This window comes from Micropterus dolomieu, linkage group LG12 (assembly GCF_021292245.1).
Source record: "Micropterus dolomieu isolate WLL.071019.BEF.003 ecotype Adirondacks linkage group LG12, ASM2129224v1, whole genome shotgun sequence".
In the NCBI taxonomy this organism is placed as follows: Eukaryota; Metazoa; Chordata; class Actinopteri; order Centrarchiformes; family Centrarchidae; genus Micropterus; species Micropterus dolomieu.
This window is the reverse complement of record NC_060161.1, coordinates 25901192-25918731: the sequence shown is the minus strand read 5'-3', so window position 1 is coordinate 25918731 and position 17540 is coordinate 25901192. Positions and strand designations below refer to the sequence as shown.

Sequence of the window (17540 nt, the reverse complement as noted above, 5' to 3'; positions counted from 1 at the left end):
TGGGCCCCCCCCCCCCCCCCACACACACACACACACACAAACACACAAACACATACATTATGTTGTGTACAAGTCTTATCTGTAATATCAATCAAGGACTCAACACAATTTAATTACGCAAACTGGCTGGATCAATAATCCCTGGGCGATACACACACATCCTGCAGCGGGTTAAAAAGGCCCAGGATCAGCCAGGCATTATCGGTATTGATCTATCAGGGTGATTGATCATCAGTCCCATGGGTGTGTTCCTGTGTCTGCGCTGCCCGCTGTTGTCATGGCAATTGATGAAGTGTTATTGATTATCTAACCCTCTGGTTTTGGTGCACGTGTGGCTGACTGTGCAGGCACCTGATTAAGGGGTGGTGACATGCAGGCAGGTTGCCGTGGTAACCAAGAATACCCCCCCCGCTCTCTGGTTTATCTGCAGTTTACGGTCTCCATGTGTCCTGTTGACTTGACGTGGATTTTAGATCTTCTTTTTTCCTGCTTGACAAATATAATTTCTTTGTTTTAATGGACAACAGTTCAGGTTGGTGGAGTTTAGTCAACCCGGAGAGGAGTAATGCTAAACTGAGCTCAAATATATGAGTGAAATTATGAGGCTTTAACATACTGAGAGATTTCAATTTTATTTTGCTCCACTTTCTGTTAAAGCTGCTCAATTATGGCAAAAAATCCTAATCCCAATTATTTTGGCCATAATTGAGATCACAATTATTAACATGATTAATAGTTTAGCTCATTCGCCCTGGTATTTAAGTCCTCAGTTCTGTTCTGTCTTTGTTGCGTTTTTGTCATATGTTACACCAGCTATCCTGCTAGTTTGTTCGTTTCCCTGCATTTGGATTTCTGTTGTTTGGATTACCTTGGTTTGTTTGGACTTTGCAACTCATTGTAATGTGCTCATCTTTGTGTTTTGTTAATAAAATTTTAAAGCCTACCCTGCCGCTTTTGAGTCTGCTTCTGGGTCCTAAAAACCTGTTCTCTGCCTGAGCATACGGCCGATTCCTGACACACGGAGTGGAGCAGAGCAGGTGACAGGTGAACTATTCGAGTTGACGACAACTCGTTACGTGACATAACGCTGAAATTCAACAGTGGTGTTCTGTCTGGAGATGCAGTTACTTAAACCAAAGTAAGAAAACTATAAATCCGGTGATACGCTAGAAGACAGGGACACAGTGGTCCATGTTTTACAAGCACGGACCAGGTAAACACACCTGGTTTAGTATAAATATAAATAACACGCAAGTTGTTAAGCTATGAGTAGAAAAGTCTGCAAGCTGCTAGGCAAAAATCTGCAGTGTAAAATGCTGTAGGCTTAGGCTAATAATGGTGATTAGCAAGTTGTAGGAGTTATAACCCCCGTCATCTTGGCTCAAGCTGGGAAGGGGGGGCCCCGCTGTAAAGAAAAGGGTGCGCTGGAGTCATAACACAAGAAAAATGGCGAAACAGCATGTGACACAATGATCGTTTCAGCTCGATTAACTTGTTTTTAGAATCGATGGAAGCCAAAATCAAAATCATGATTAAAATTAGATTAATTACACAGCCCTACTTTGTTAGGAAAAGCTAAAAAATATCTTATTTTTCTCCCATTTTTAGTAATGAGAAGTTGCAAAAGAGTTCTTTTTAAAACATTTTGGGCTGCCGCTGCAGGACGGGGTCCCTTTTACTGTTTAACTGTGCTGTGTTGAGCTAAACACACCCACTTCTCCACTCTCCTTCCTCTCTTTACTCAACCTTCTCTGTCAGACACAATCACGTTCCTGAAACAGCAGTTTGTTCCCTCTGTGCCTTCGACCTTTGCCATCCTGAACATCAGTTGTTGAATTGTGATCCAAAATCTAAAGCTCCCAGCTGAGCTTGAATTCATTCACTTAGTTTGTCAATGATGCAGATTACATGTGATTTGTCTTTAAGGATCAGTTTTCAGAAATCAATAAACTCCCTAAACCAATGTGAGACTGACCGAGCAGATCATTATTAATTAAATGTGTGGAATCTGAGGTAATTCAAATTAGAGTCCATATTTTTCTAATATCCCAGTGCCTTAAAACTTTTTTCCTGGCCACTTGGCAACACTGACATATTAGAATTTTTTATCATTTGCTTTGTGCAAAAAATTTGCAAACCGTTGCCTATTTACACGTCCAGCAGACACAGAGCTGCTTTTGGAGTGATTCTGAGTTTCATCCAGTTGACGAGTCCAACATTTTTAGTTCTGTTTTTGTCTTCAGAGAAATGTGTGTGGCTCAATAGCTGCTAGCGCTATGTTCATTAGCTAGTGGCTTACTTTGTCTGTCTGACAAACAAGGTTGATGAGTGTGGAACATTCACGTTAGAATAAACAAAGTAAATAGCTAATGCTGGCCGATTCGCCCCTTCTGGCAATCGCCGTGGTGTCTCCGAGCCAAGGATGGTCAGAACCGATCAACGGCCCAAATGATTCTGTAGTGTGAGGGGTTTACGGACATACTTATAAGGTCACCGACTGGATCGAATCGTACAAATCAGAAGTTTCATACTTACAATTCGAAAATGGGAAGCCTCCAATCAGAAACCCGCAACAGCCAAGGAGAGCGAGCTGACCGGGAAGAGTCACCAACGTGTTGTGTATTTGCATGCGCTATAAAAAAGTATAAACCCTGCTGGTTCCCTCTTGCCATGAGTTCCTCGAGTTCATCTACAGTTTTATTGTTGTTTTTTTGTTCTTCTGTGCAAAACATAGCACACACAAGTGCAACCAGCTGACAATGACAGTCTGCCTCTATTTTTGGTTATGTTTAAAGTCACGTTTGATCACATGAGTTTCTGTGAGATCCCAAGTCCCCGAAATCGTTAGTATAAACGCCAAGTGTGTGGTCCTGCGTCTAGACTGAACAATCTGGTGTGTGCGATCTTAAAGTTAAACTGTTGTTAATTCTGTGGCATCCCACGTTTTTAAAATTGGTTAAGATTTAAAAATCATCTTGTGTGTACCAGGCATAAAAGAGTCTGTAAAGCTGATGGGGGACTGCTGATTTAACAGTTTTTCACTGCAAGCGACCCTTTCACATCGTCATTGTCGTCATCTACAATATTGAACATCTACTACTAAATATGAAACGATAAAAGAGAAAAGAAACATGTAGACGTGAAGAACGGCCCTGGTTTTATCTTTTGCAGGACACTGAAGGGTCGCATCCCCAAGAAGCTAGTTCATAAAATATGTTCTCAGGGTCTGATTAGCGCAGCTTTAAAACTTTTTTTATTTTCCAAATTGTGTTCAAAGCAAAACCAAAGATCTAATTAGTATGTTTGTCATCCAAGTCATGACGGCCTGTAAAACAAAGTTTAAAATGACCACGATTTGCGGTTGACATAATGACATTTTGTGTGAAATGGACGCGCACCTGTCAGGTTATAGATTAGCTAGACCTTACAGTACATTTAGGTAAGTACAACAGGTGATCTGCCACCTCTAGGGGTAAGGTTTGGCTTGGCACAAAAACTACTTGGTTAAAGTTACTGCACTTCAGCAGTTTGTTAGGTAAATGCAACTAAAGGTCATTTTATGCTTCTGAAACATAAACAAATGCGGTCGTTCTTCGTTCTTCTTGTAGTTTCGTGGTAGAAGTAAGGTTTAAAGTTAGATGTTAGCCTGCTTTTACACACTTGTCTTGTCTGTGTTGTTGGTGGGATGTAAGATTACATAAAAACTGACTGTTTTTAAAGACAAAATAGACGGGTGTCATCACTGCCCACTTAGCTGCACCCCCGCTGCCAGCGCCAGGATGCCCGGCAGCGCCAGACTCTGCCGCGAGGAGCTTTCTGGCTCTGGACGTGACATTATGATTACAGGATGTTGAGCGGGTAATCGGGTCTCCATGGTTACACCGTGACATTTTGGGACTTTGATTCATCAACGGGTTGAGGCTTTCTGACGCTGTCGCTGCCAAGACAGCTGGTGGTGAGGTCACAGCATCTGCCAGAGGGGCCTTTGTGAGTATGTGTGTATGTGTGTGTGTGTTACGTTGTCTGGTAGAGGTTGGGAAAAGAAAGAAAGGTAAGAATAAACCAAAAGAAAGAGAAAGAGAGAGAAGGGATGTAAAATAAGAGAGAGCTGGTGTCATCCTGTTGAAGAGGGAGACAGTGGAGGACTCTGGAGAGATCTCACAAAGGGCAAAACATTTGGCCAGGAGCTACTCATCACACTAGTTGCAATTTCGAGTTTGTGTGTGTGTGTGTTGCAGGTTATGGTGTTTTTTTTTTTTTGATCAAACATGCATAATTTCTCTACTTCATTGCTGACATGTCGTATATAACCAGAGTAAAATTCAACAGCCTCTGCTCATGCCAACCTTTTGAAGTCGCTGCACTGAGCAACTTCAAGAAGAAAAAAAAATAATGATGAAATTCTGGTGAAATTTCCCTTTAAAATAGATTTCCACAGATATAGAGAGGCAATCTCGTCTCCACTTTCTCCACCCATGTTATTTCTTCCTCCTCGCCTCCTCTGTTGCTTCCTATCTCCTCTATTTCTCCCGTCATCTCCTTCCTTTTTTATCCGGAAAACGTTCTGCGTTTGTCCCTGCCTCTCTCCTTCTCTTCCTCCTTTCCACCCATTCACACACCCATCATCCCTCGTCCTCACAATAAATATCACCATATATTTTTAATTCATCAGGTTAAAGTGTACGTATTAAGGAAGAGCTGAACGAGAAGCCAGGATATCATAGGCAACTCAAATAGAAGCAAAGACTGTCTTTAGGAACCAGAATGGTCCTCATTACTATTATTAGAAGTCTCTTATTATTATTATCGTTATAATTATTACTAGTATAACTGTTATTAGGATAAAATAAAGTTCCTTGGCCCTTGTTGATGCAGAGAGAGAGGGTGCTGGCTATCCACAGCAGAGCAACGGTTCCATGCCGTTTGCTTTCATCCCAGTGATTCGGTCGGCGTTAAATCCATCAAAATCCAGAGTTAAAGGGGAGGTTATTCCATCGGTCCAATCAGATGTTTTGCAATTGTAAGTTAGTCACATTTCATTTGGCTGAGTTTCACGGTAGCTCCATTCAAATGCAGGATTTAATTCCATTTTTAATCCGTTACACATTTGAAGCTTGGTTAAAGGGAAAGACAGCGTCATGTGTTGAAAACCAAACAGGGACTTTTAATGATATTTCCTGTCCGAAAAAGTCACTTTGGCTACTTGTAATTCCATAATAGTCATGCCTGTTTGATTCTCCCAGAGGAAAGAAGAAAAATGTGTACTCTCCTCTTAACTCTTCTCCTGAGGCATGAAAATGGCAGATGTTTTTGAAGACAGTTGTTTGTGAAAGCCATGACAAGTAACCTGGACCTGACCGTGAATATGATGTGCTGAGAGAGCTGCATGGACAACAGCAGAGCAAGTCAGAATTGCTGCCAACTTGTCCCAGGTGTCCACAGCAATATGTCAACAAAAAACTACATCAGCAGCTCAAATGCGGTTTAGCTGCCCTTCTTAGCCAGATCTCCCTTGAAAAAGAGATTATATCTAAATGGGCTTTCTCCTGGTTAAATAAAGGTTTGAGGGTTTCATTAGTGTAAACTATCCCCAGAGACTAGAAAAGCATTTTTCTATGTGTGTGATGTTCTTGTCATGTAAAGTCTCGAGCGGGAAAGGCTCATGGAAAGAGACAGTAACGGGTATTAGCACTGGGCTGCTGACCGTGGAGTTTTTCCAGTCAAATAAATCCATGCTATTTTGGGATGTCATGAACTTGACATGATCTCGGTTAAAAGAAAGGCCAAAATCTGACTGACTTTCAAACTGCTCAGACGCTGAAGGATGTGACAAAGCCTAAGTATTTGACGGGAATAAAAACGGGCAGATAACCAAATGTCAGGCTGTCTTCGTGAACATCTGCCATTTCTGGACCGTCACTCAACCGCTCCGTTCTTGTTCTCTAGAATTCCACTGTTGAATTCCCGAATCCATCCACCTTGAGTTCCAGAACAGGTTCCGTTGGGTTCTCGTCCCCCCTCCTCCCTCCGCCTTTCTCTCTGTCTCTCTCCCTCTGAATGCAGCCATTTGCAAACAAACAAAGAAACACAGTTTGGTTGTCCGTCTCTCCTATAGCTGTGTGGTGACAGAGTCCTCTATGACCTCACAGCTGTCCTCTATGACATCGTCGCACGGTCCCACCCACCCGCCCATCATCATAACCCCTCCTCTTCCCCCGCCTCCATCCATGCCGCCCTCGCCCGCTCCTCCCACGCCTCCGCCCTGGAAAACGTCCTCGCTGGAGTCCAGGAGGCGCGAGCTGGACTCGGACATGTTGGAAGCACAGTGCAGGGATTGGCAGGGGCACGGGGGCGGGAGGGGCAGCGTCAAGAGCGAGTCCCGCCCGTTCGTTCTCCGCGGGGAAAACGAGGGGTTATTGATGTCGACTGAGAGGCCCACCTCGTTCAGGTGAGTCTCGCTTCTGGTTACGTTACTGAGACCAAAGTCGGAGTGGCTGTGGCCCCCCAGGGGGCGGAGCAACCCGTCTGAAATGGTGTAGGAAGGTGGGGACTGGAGGGGGAGAGGCATGGGTGGTGCTTTGCGCTTGGAGCGTGAGAACAGGTAGGAGAGGCGCTTGAAAGAGTCTGTCTTTGCGCTCGGAGTTGAGATGCGCTGCAGGCGGGTCCTCGTACGAGCGAACGATGAGGAGAACGACGAGGAGAATGACGGGGAGGGGAGGACGGTGGTGGAGGATGGAGGGATGACGGTTGTCTTCAGCCCGTTGCTCTTTGGTTTCCCCTCCTCTTCTTCCTCCTCTTCCCCCCATCCAATGCCCTCCTCCAGCTCCCCCTCCTCACCTTCTCCCCCTCCTTCTATCTGGGTCATTCCAGAAATGGAGCGCACCAAGGCAGACACGCCGTGCGTGGGTGTCGGCTTCACGTCGTCTTCCAGCGGGGTCATGAAGGTCACGCCCTTTGACCTCTGGCCACTCCCTCCACCGCCGTCACCCGATTCGCTGTCGTCCTCTGAGGCCATGGCGCCATCGTCTCTTGCTGTCTCGCTGGAGGAGGAGTAATGTCGCCGGGGAGGACGCCGGTTCCCAAGAAGATCGAGGACCTCGTAGCGGAAACTGGAGATGTCTTGCTTCAACTCCTGGAAAGAGACAGTAACAGAGTTAAAACGAGTTCATGTGAGTGGCGCACTGTTGTTTTTGTGAAGATAAATTAAATTGTCTCTTTGTATTTTAAACTACAGCAATAAAAGAACAGAGATCAAAGTGTTAAGAAAGGCCAAGAAAGAAAGGAAAAAAAGTAAATATTGGAGAAAAATCTAGCACAGCACTGTCGAAAATAAAAATATAAAAACAAACAACAACAATTGAACTCAAACTAAAAGTCAAATTTCCCTTTGAAATAAAACTGTCATGTTGAGCCAAGAAATTTAATCATACATATTATTTCAGGAAGGGCTGCAAAGTTTATTCTAAAGCTTTATAAACACCTGCTATTCAGGGGAAAACATGAGCGAAAAAACAGAAAAGAAGAAGGTGAGGAGGCGAAGTGGAAGAGAGGAGAATGGTGACTGAATGAGAGAGGGGAGGTGAAACATCAATTTGTACAGGCAGAGGGTGAAGAGGAGGGTAAGGACTCAGGGGGATGGTTGTGAAGAGAGGGAGATCGAGGTCGAGAGACAAGCAACAGAGAGAGCGGATAAGTGGAGAAAGTGAGATAAATGTGTGACTGAAGAGAGAAAGAGGGGTCGCTCAAGTAAACTCTCTCAATTTGAGAAACTGCCTCATTCACTTATAATTAATTCATTTTAAGGTCTTTACTGCCATGATCATGAAACACAGCGAGGCGCAGACCAGTGTGAGGTTCAGTGCAAATGAAAGTAAATATTATATTCTTTACATTTTATTAAAAAAATCACTGTAATGATGTCTTATATCCCAAAAATGTATGGTGATTAATATTTGTCTTGTGAAGTCACATCCCAGCTACCACCCCGATGAAGGTAAGATAAAACGTTGTGTGACGTGTCTAATGTAAAACATTAATAGTGATATTTCAACCCTGAAGCTAATCAGGTGCAGCGTTTAATTAACACATAACATGCTAGGACATCATTATAATTGAATGTCATTTCTCCCTCCCAGTCCGTCTTCATTTAGTAATTTATTTCACATTTTTCAGATAAGCGCTGTAACAATTAGCCTATTAATTGCCTCATCTTTTCGGACATTTATCATCTAGAAGTGGAAAACATTCTCACATGTGAGGATTTGTTGCTTTGTTGCAGAGGGACGGCTGTGGCTCAGGAGGCAGAGAGGGTTGCCAGCTAATTGGAAGATGGGCGGCTCCTCAAATCTACGTGTCGAAGTGTCCTTGGGCAAGATACTAAACCCCAAATTGCTCCTGATGGCTGAATATTGATTTCTGTTCTGATGCGCAGTTGGCACCTTAGCCTCTACCATCAGTGTATGAATGTGTGTAAAAGGATGAAAGCGATATAGGCCTATTGTAAAAGCACTTTGAGTAGTCAGAAGACTAGAAAGGCGCTATTTAAGTACAGACCGTTTATCATTTTCTTGTCCTTTTATTGTGGCCAGCCTAAGGCAGACCTGTGCAATACCCATGCAGCAGAGATGGGGACTCGAGTTTGAGACTCGGACTCGAGGTCGACTTAAGTCGCACACACAGTGACTTCAGAGTTTATTTTTTAGGACACGTCTGATGAGCTAGCCGTTATTCCCTCCCTCCGTTACCTATAACCTGCCTACGTAACACGTAACATCTGCTGCGCGCGGCCGCACGTGACAGAGGACAACAAACACCGGCAGCTGCTGAGCCATTCATCACAAACTTTGGCTTTAAAACTTCATACAACAAGACCCAAACAAAGAAGCGCTGAACGCAAATAGGTTAGTAACCTGTGGTGAGTAAACATGTTTAGCTCAGCATTGGACATCTAACGTTAGCTTGCTTCTTGCTTCAGCTACGAGCTACGGGAAGTTTACTCGTTATGAAAAGATGAACGAGCGTTTGTTTAAGCCAAACTTGTGGTGGTCGGTTAGCGTAATAATTTACGTCCCGCTGGCTGCCATCACCTTAATTATTGCCGTTGGCTGGAAAGAGGTTGCAGGTTTATTGTTGATCATGTAACCTTACAGTTTTATTTAGTTATAACGTTACACTGGTTTGAGAGTCTGGTGATGTGTTGACTTACAGTAGTTTCAGCTGTCAGTGATTGCATTGCACATTATGGTTGTGCTCTGTAAGTTAAAAACAGGTTACAGTTTATTGATTTGAGAGTCAGGAGGATGTGTTGACTTATAGTAGTTTATAAGCTGTCATTAACTGCATTGCACAGGTTGTGCTCTGTAAGTTAAAAACAGGTTACAGCTTTATTGTTGACTATGTAACGTCACAGTTTTATTGACTTAACAGTATTTAATAAGCTGTCATTAATTGCATTGCACATTACATGTTGTGCTCTGTAAATGAAAAACAGGTTAACAGTATTCCTTATAGCTATGCAGTTTTATTAGCAACTTGGATTGAACGCAGCAGGTAATACAACATTCATTATAACCACGAGAGACTTGAGACTTGACTTGGACTCTAGCTCAAAGACTTGTGAGCATCTCTGCCATGCAGTCTGATCAGTATCTTGATGTGCCACACCTGTGACGTGGATGGATTATCTCGGTAAAGGAGAAGTGCTCTCTAACACAGAATTTTGACAGATTTGTGAACAATATTTGAGAGAAATAGGCCTTTTGTGTACATAGAGAAAGTCTCAGATCTTTGAGTTCAGCTCATGATTAATGGGGGCAAAAACAAAAGTGTTGCGTTTATAATTTTGTTCAGTGTAATTATATAATTGTGAATTGAATAACTCTGGGTTTCGGTCTGTTGGTTCGAACTAAACAAGCAATATGAAATGCAGCCTGTCTGATTCATCAGCATGGCCAATGTAATTGGCTGCTTTTAGCTTATCACAGATATATAGTTGTCCAATAAGTAACAAGAAACACAACTACAGATAATTTAGAAACAGCATCTTCGATTAGTCCACCAGAGAGAACTAGGAGCTATGAGCGAAATAATCTCAGCAAACTTGAATCCTTTTGTTTTTTAAATATTATCACAGCTACTGCATCTTTTTTCTTTTCCCCCTCGCCATATGGGATCCAAATGCTGCACACATGGCTTTATTCCTCGGAGGATAAAACAGTGATTTACTTCAACATGCACCTGATATTAGTTACACTTCTTTTCAACACACACTTTCTGCAAATGCACAGTCACACAAACACACTCAGGGTGTGAAAGAGATTCGGCTCGATGTGCACCTGATGTTGTTTTTGCACTGAAAAGCCCAAAGGAACTTTCCACTTCAAAGCCCAGGCTGGGCTCCAGAGGCATCATGGGAAACAAGATTCGGGCGCTAAAACCGCTCCGAATAAATTACGGCTCAGATGATTTGGAAAAAGCAAAGAATCTCTTCTCAAGGATCGTCGACTATGAACTGTTGGTATTGATCGGAGATGTAGATTTTGTGGCAGCAGCCGAAGAGAAGAAGTGCCGGAGAGTCGGTAGTTTTCATCATTTAATGAATATTTGTAGCGATGAGGCACAGCTCTGCCTTTGGTATCAATAAAACATGCACAGTCACTGGAGCACCTGATTTTCCGCAGACTCAGCTACAAACTAATATAATTTACAGCAAACCAACTGACAAACGTATGTTGTATGTATCGTTTGAACTCTGTAGTGTGTGAGCAGAGACAGTCAGACAGCCTTAAACCAAAACAAGATTCAGATACACTGCTGGCAGGTGTAAACACCCTGAGGATTTCTTTCTCTTTTTGATCTTTCAATGTTTGCTGTCATCTTTTTTGTTCCTTTTTTACTTATTTATTCATTTGGATCACCATCACAACAGCTGCTTGTTTCCACCTTAAAGCACCCACCTTAAAGTTCTCCTCCGTCAGTCCCTCGTCCGTCTTGGCGCTGCGTATCATGGCCGCCACGTACCTCTTCACCAGGCTCCGGATCACTTCCTGTTGGAGGCAGTTGCAAAGATTACTTAACATGCTTAGTTAATTGTTGTTTGATTGTTTTACAGTTTGAAAACCTCTGATCAACAGAAAATATTTGAGTTGTGCGTTAACTCTATTAGAAGTATAGTTGTATTAGTAGAAAATGATTTGAAAATGTGCCGTTTGTAAAAGTCTGGCTCTGAATTATACGTTACATATCACTTATCTAGAGGCCAAAGATCTTTGTTCCCTTGTACACTGGTTGTTTGGCTGATTTAAAAATATTCAGGTCAAAAGTGAGTCTCTTTTTCTTTTGTGTTGAACGTACTGTGATGAATCAAGAGTGTCAATTTTCATAAAATAGCTTGGTACCCTGGAATAGATTGTGAAAAATCTGAATGGTTTTTATTTTATTGTTGTTATTTTCATCTTTTGCTCTCTGCTCCCTTACACTAGTGTTTTTGTGAATGATGTGTATGCAGTAGTTTATATCTGTTTTTTGTTGAGCTTTTTTCGTTTATGCTTGTTCTGTGTATGTACAGCGATGGGCAAGACCGGAGTCAAATTTCTTGGATGCGCACACATACCTGGCCATTAAAGCTGATTCTGATTTGTTCTGATTTCTCCAGTATTATGTAGTAAATACATTTTTGTATAGATGGTCTCTTGATATTTTTATTGTATTGTTTGACATTGTATTGTTTTCTGGCTTGCATAAAGCCCATGCAGGTTGGACACAGCTGTAAAAACTTCATTCATAAAAAAAAAAGGTTTTATATAAATGTTAGGAAAAATGATGGGCCAAGGAAGAATTTACACTCATGGTTGTCAGTGTTTGTTAATGGTAATGAATAAAACCATTAGTGATCATTTGACACCTGTTCACTTGCAGATTAATTGAACCTAACCGATGAATTTAAATGTTATTGTCTCATTAAGTAATCAGCCAATGAGTCGGTGACCCTTATTGATTTAAAGACCAAAGACAAATTTCACCAGCATTTGGTGCTCAGTGGGTGGTAATTCAAACCCTGACACACTGCTACAGTACACACACACACACACACACACGCTCACACACACAGTAGCACACTGCATCCTCCCACAGTCAACACCTGTGACTGCCAAACGGGATGGTCTGGCATGCTGTCACTCTCCGCCTCTGCCAAACACACCACACACTAAAATGAAGGGCAGATTCCTACAACAATTCTTAAAAGCATGGACGGTGATCAAAGTGACAATCGGCGCTGCCAAACACAAAGTACTGGCTTTCCTGCGTTTGTAGTTGCTGCCAGTGCTGAGGTGTCAAAATAGATCTCTGTCTCTGTTGATTTGCTGAAAAAATGCGTATCCACAACACTGGACATCAGAAATGCTGTCATGGCTGCCAAAAACAATAATCTGAATAATCTGAATAAGAGTTTAAAGAAGGTGCTCACTCTCATTTTAATTTATATCAGAGGACCTTGCTGTGGTTTTCGCTGCTGTTGCTTTCACTTTTGATGCTGAGATGATAAAACCCTCTCAAGCTTACCCGCTGTAAAAAAAATAGACTATAAACTACACCTTGAAAAAGTCGTATGAGTATCATGTTATGTATATATATATATATTTGATGCTCATGTCTTCGTCAGTGGGTGCCTGTTTTGTTTGTATTCTGCACGAGGACGCACATCCCCATGAAATTAAAGTGTAGCAATGCGACAGCAAAGGCAGTGAAGAAGAAGACAGCAAGCTACAAAACATGAACATAAACATTGTAAGATTTAAAGAGTAACTGAAAGGACTTGTACCTCAATTTGCAATTTTTAGCCATGTTTTTATGAGTGGGTCCCTCGTATTGTTTGTATATGTACAAACAGTTAAAGTGGTGTAATGTAGGACTGTGCTTAAATACAAAGTTAAGGTATTTACTTGAGTTTTTCTATTCATGACAATTTATGTTTCTAGTTTCTATACAAATTAAGACTTTTGCATGTGCTGTTATTAGTTAAACTACCCATCAGTTACATAAAGTACAGCTGAAACAACTAGTTTATTAATTGTTAGAAAATGAATTGGCAACTATTTTGATAATAATCAAACCATGTTTAATGCAAAAAAAAATGTTATGGTTCCAGCTTCTCAAATATGTGGATTTACTGCTTTTCCTTGTAATTATTTTAATTCATCTTTATTTAAATCAAGACAAGACAAGCATAGTGAAGGTGTCACTTTGGACTCTAAGTAATTGTGAAAGCATTTCTTACTATTTTCAGAAATTTTCAATCAGTTAATGAATAAATTAACCAGAAGAACCACCACCAGAACTTTTTATATTGTATGGACATTTTCCCGATTATACTTACATTAAGAGTGAAACCAGTGGTATGAATGTGAATCATGTCACCCACATGAAGTGGTGTAGAACATATTCAGATACTTTACTCAAGTAAAAGTATTAACACCACGCTGTAACAAAGTCCTTCTTTGAATCCACTGATCTACAGGTGGCAACACAGCAATGGAGCCAACAAAGGCAGGGAAGGAGAAGACTGCAAGCTAGTAAACATAGATGTAAACAAAACACTGCCAGAGAGAAATGGCCGGGGGGGATGCAGTCTGTGTGTGACAGTGAGAGACAATGGGTGTAAAAGGGTTTTACAACTTTTTGGACTGTTTCTGTTGTGTCACAGATTGGTTTGTTACAGCCCCAGTTAAACTGGCTTTAGTAACGTTAGATAGCTCTGGTGGTTTAAATTTCCACTGACTGAATGTTAACAAGAGTGAGATCCCAGAAGAAACTATACCTGAATCTTCAATCAACAAGTTTTTGCAGATGCTGTAGACTCCAATTTAATTCCTTTTTTGTCTACAAATGTCCTCAGTTCACTTGATTTTACTTTGCCAGCAGCTGAAAATTGATTCCATTGTTATTGACTTATACATAAAATTTCCAAAGTGGACATATGTGGACTAAACCAAGAAATTTCAAAGTCTGAGACTGTGGGCGTCCCCTCAGACAAGCCTTGGGAAAGGCGGCCCCTCACCCTCAGTTAGTTTACTTGCTTAGTTTTGCTCTATTCCTACATGCTTATGGGATTATTATTGTTATTTGATCCTATATACACTCAACAATTGAGCCAAGATAGCCTAATATTGCTGTTTCACATCTTTAACCACATCACACATGTAGGCTTTTCTATGTGATGTCGTAATATTGTTTTACTTCAATTCACTGAGCTTCCCCTGAAACAGTTTGGAGCCAACCTGGGGAGGCCCGCCTCACTTGTTGAAAAACTGCCCAACAGGGAGATTTAGTACTGAAGCTGGTCAACAATATTTCCTCCCGCGTCATCACTTTCAGTACAGGCAACATAAAGAAGCGTACAGAGATGAAGCCTGCATCATGGGCCATGTATTCATTATAGTGTTAGTTGGTTATTAGCATTAATGATAGGTGTGGTCAGAAGTGATCACACCCAGCAGTGCAAGTCCACATCACTGCAGCAAGGTGACAAGTTAAACCACTGGAGGTCAGCTGGTAAGTGGAGTTTGATAGCCAAGCTAGCTGTTTCCCCATGTTTGCTACTTATCTTCTCTTCTTCTCATCAAACTCTCTAAATCTCAGGCATTTCTTTAAGTTGGATTCAGGACATTTCAGGTTGGATCAGATACTGGACTGTTGGGGGGATTGTGTTCTTCTGAAGACCTCTAGCACACAAACAAACACACCTCTACACACAGTAAACAAACAAACATGAAGCTGTAACGGGTGTACAGACCTGGTAATGCTGATTCTGTATCAGACTGTCAGCGTGGCGTTCCTGCAAAGAGAAAAATAGATCATGTTAAACATTGTTTTCTTTCTTTTTCTCCACGTGCTTTCAATCCTCTCTGTGGCTCCTGTGCTTTCAGTTACCTTGTTTTCCTCTCAGACAACCCGGTATTACATCAAACTTTCATTCTGAAATGAATTTTGTTTTAAAAAAGTGACGCAAAAAAAAAAAAGATTAATAGCACCAAACTTACACAAAAGAGACCAGGTGACAAATTGCTTTTGGCTGACAGAATGGCACTTTTTTACAGGAGCTGAGTAATAAACTCCCATAAATCATTTTTCTCCACTAAAAATGTATATGGGACATTTTGGAGAGAGGAGTTCTGCTCTTCATTTACATTTTAGCACTTCAGTTGAATCACAATGATCTAAATGACAGATATGACCAAAAATGTGAGTATGTTCTCATTGAAGCGCTCTTCTCACCTCATCGAGCGATGAAACCAATTGAATCAAGTGTGCTGAGAGCATACAGGTTATTTTTAGAGACCTACAGCATTAAGCCTTAACCATATAGCTCAGAGTTTTTTAAATCTGCAACTGATGCTGCAGAGCTCAAGTGAACTTTATTCGGGCAGCGTTTCATGCTTCACAAAGGAAGATGATGAAAAGAAGAAATATGAGAAACAGACTAACTTGACAAATGTGCATCCAAAGCTGTGTAGTTTACATTTGCACTGCTACCACTTGTACCTATTTTGGTGGGATGATTAAATACTTTGATGATAAATATTTTAAAGATCGGCCTCACACCAATTTCTAATCCTATTTTGTTTCAACCCTTTCTCACGGCCAAGTGAGAAATGGACACCCAAACCATGATCTTTTCCTAAATATAACCAATAACTTTCGGTGCCTAAACCTAACCACATTGCGACTTTTCACAATGTTTGCTGACCTGAACTTGCATATTTATTGTTGCTAACTTGCCCACGGAGCCATACATGTCAAAAAATAACGCTAAAGGTGTATCCAGGGCGTTAAAAAGCGACGCCAAGGGGTCGTGGCCAAGGTTCTTGACCAAAGGTCCATATGTGAGATGTTGGGAGTGAGAATTAGTAGTTCATCTTTATTTTCCTCCTGAAAACAAGTGTGTTACATATGTGTGTTTACTGAATCACAAATTTTTTTTTAAAATTCACTGAGCTACTCCACGTTCTTTTCGATGTACACGTACACTTTGGTATGTGCATAACCCTGGAAAATACTGAGTTCATGTATCTATTATGTATTACTGAAGTTACTGTGGATGACTGCTTTTTCTCTAGAACATGATGATACCTCTCTTTTGTCGCTCTGATGAGAGTTCGTCAGCATAAGGAAGGAAGTGATAAATTGAGGCCATGCTAAGATTTTTGAGTGCTGCTAAGTTTTAAGATGCCTCGGAATAATCACGACTGATTTGGTTTTCTGAGACGGAGGTAAGAGGAAAACTGTCTCGCTCAAGGACACTTCATCAGTTACACTCATGAACCTTTGGTTATGTGAATGTCTGTCTTGCTGTCTTGTCAACAACACTCATCAAAATCAAGTTACCCAGTGATGCGTTCAGGTGCCATCGTGTTGTGTTTTCTATGAAAATATCTAGGGTTTTATATGTGTTTATTTTGAATATTAATAATCAGGCTCAGGTTTAGATTAAGAGTTGGTCCCCGGGCGCTGTACAGTGGCTGCCCACTGCTCCCATTACTGTGGATGGTTTGAATGCATAGAACAAATTTCAATACATATAGTGTGTATGTGAAAACAAAGTACCTAAATAAAAGTATTAGCATCAAAATATACGCAACAAAAATAAGAGTGCTCATTATTCAGAATGACCCATTTCAAAATACTGTACATTATATTATTTATTTGTTTATCACTTTAAATGGGACCTATTACGCGTTTTCATATTTTCTGGCATTTCTATAATGTTACATTGTCAGATGTTCATGTTAAACATGGCCAAAGCTTCAAATAATGAGGTTACAGTATTTAAAAGTAAAACCTCAGATATCCCGCTGTTCTGAATGCTCTGTTTTAAACAGTTTTTTCTACTTTCCACATACGGACATTTGCTCCAGGCAGAGAATGCTGGCCACGCCCACAAAGGAACATGCAGCCCTATCCCTGCGGCAACCTGGTAAACACATAAGACAATGGCCAATCAGAAGACAGTTGCCTTTGGAGGGAGGGGCCTTAAAGCCCCCCTCCAGAGTATTTTGACATTTCTATGATATTTCATATTTTTCTGAGTCATTGCCTTACAATGTTGATTACCCACATAGTCCGCCAAATAATTTTTGACAAATAGCTTAATTTTGTGCTCAAAGTTGCAAAAGTTGCTTAGTTGTTAAAACGGGATGGTGACGTACGACTATAGTAATTCCATAAGTCATACGTCATTCTCCAAGCTTCCGCAGGCGCACTGTCACGCCGTCACGCCTCGTTAAGTCAGAGCATCAAACCGATAAACATCGTTGTGAGCTAGCTAACCAAGTTATCATGTGATTTACTTAGAACTTACAGTAGGTATGTTCATTATGGCATTTGTGCGTGCGGTGTTGGAGGACAGATGACACTTGAAACACTTGCCACCGTCTTATATACAGTCTGCAACATGCATTTTACTGACGGCCGTTTTACCAATGCATCGGCAGAGGCAATGGTATCAGAAGTCTTTACATACAGTTCAACAGAGTAATAGACCC

General features: G+C 41.3%; 1 protein-coding gene across 1 annotated transcript in view; it reads right to left on the bottom strand.

Moving 5' to 3' along the window:
- Nucleotides 1-4443: 4443 nt before the first annotated feature.
- The window catches only part of trpc5a (transient receptor potential cation channel, subfamily C, member 5a), a 186106-nt gene continuing 173009 nt past the window's right edge, over nucleotides 4444-17540 (bottom strand). The window contains exons 16-18 of the mRNA XM_046064956.1: nucleotides 14792-14833; nucleotides 10956-11045; nucleotides 4444-7132 (exon numbers count right to left, since the gene is read on the bottom strand). Coding sequence (XP_045920912.1) covers nucleotides 6110-7132; nucleotides 10956-11045; nucleotides 14792-14833 — 1155 coding nt within the window. The 3' untranslated portion in view covers nucleotides 4444-6109. The remainder of the gene's footprint in view (nucleotides 7133-10955; nucleotides 11046-14791; nucleotides 14834-17540) is intronic.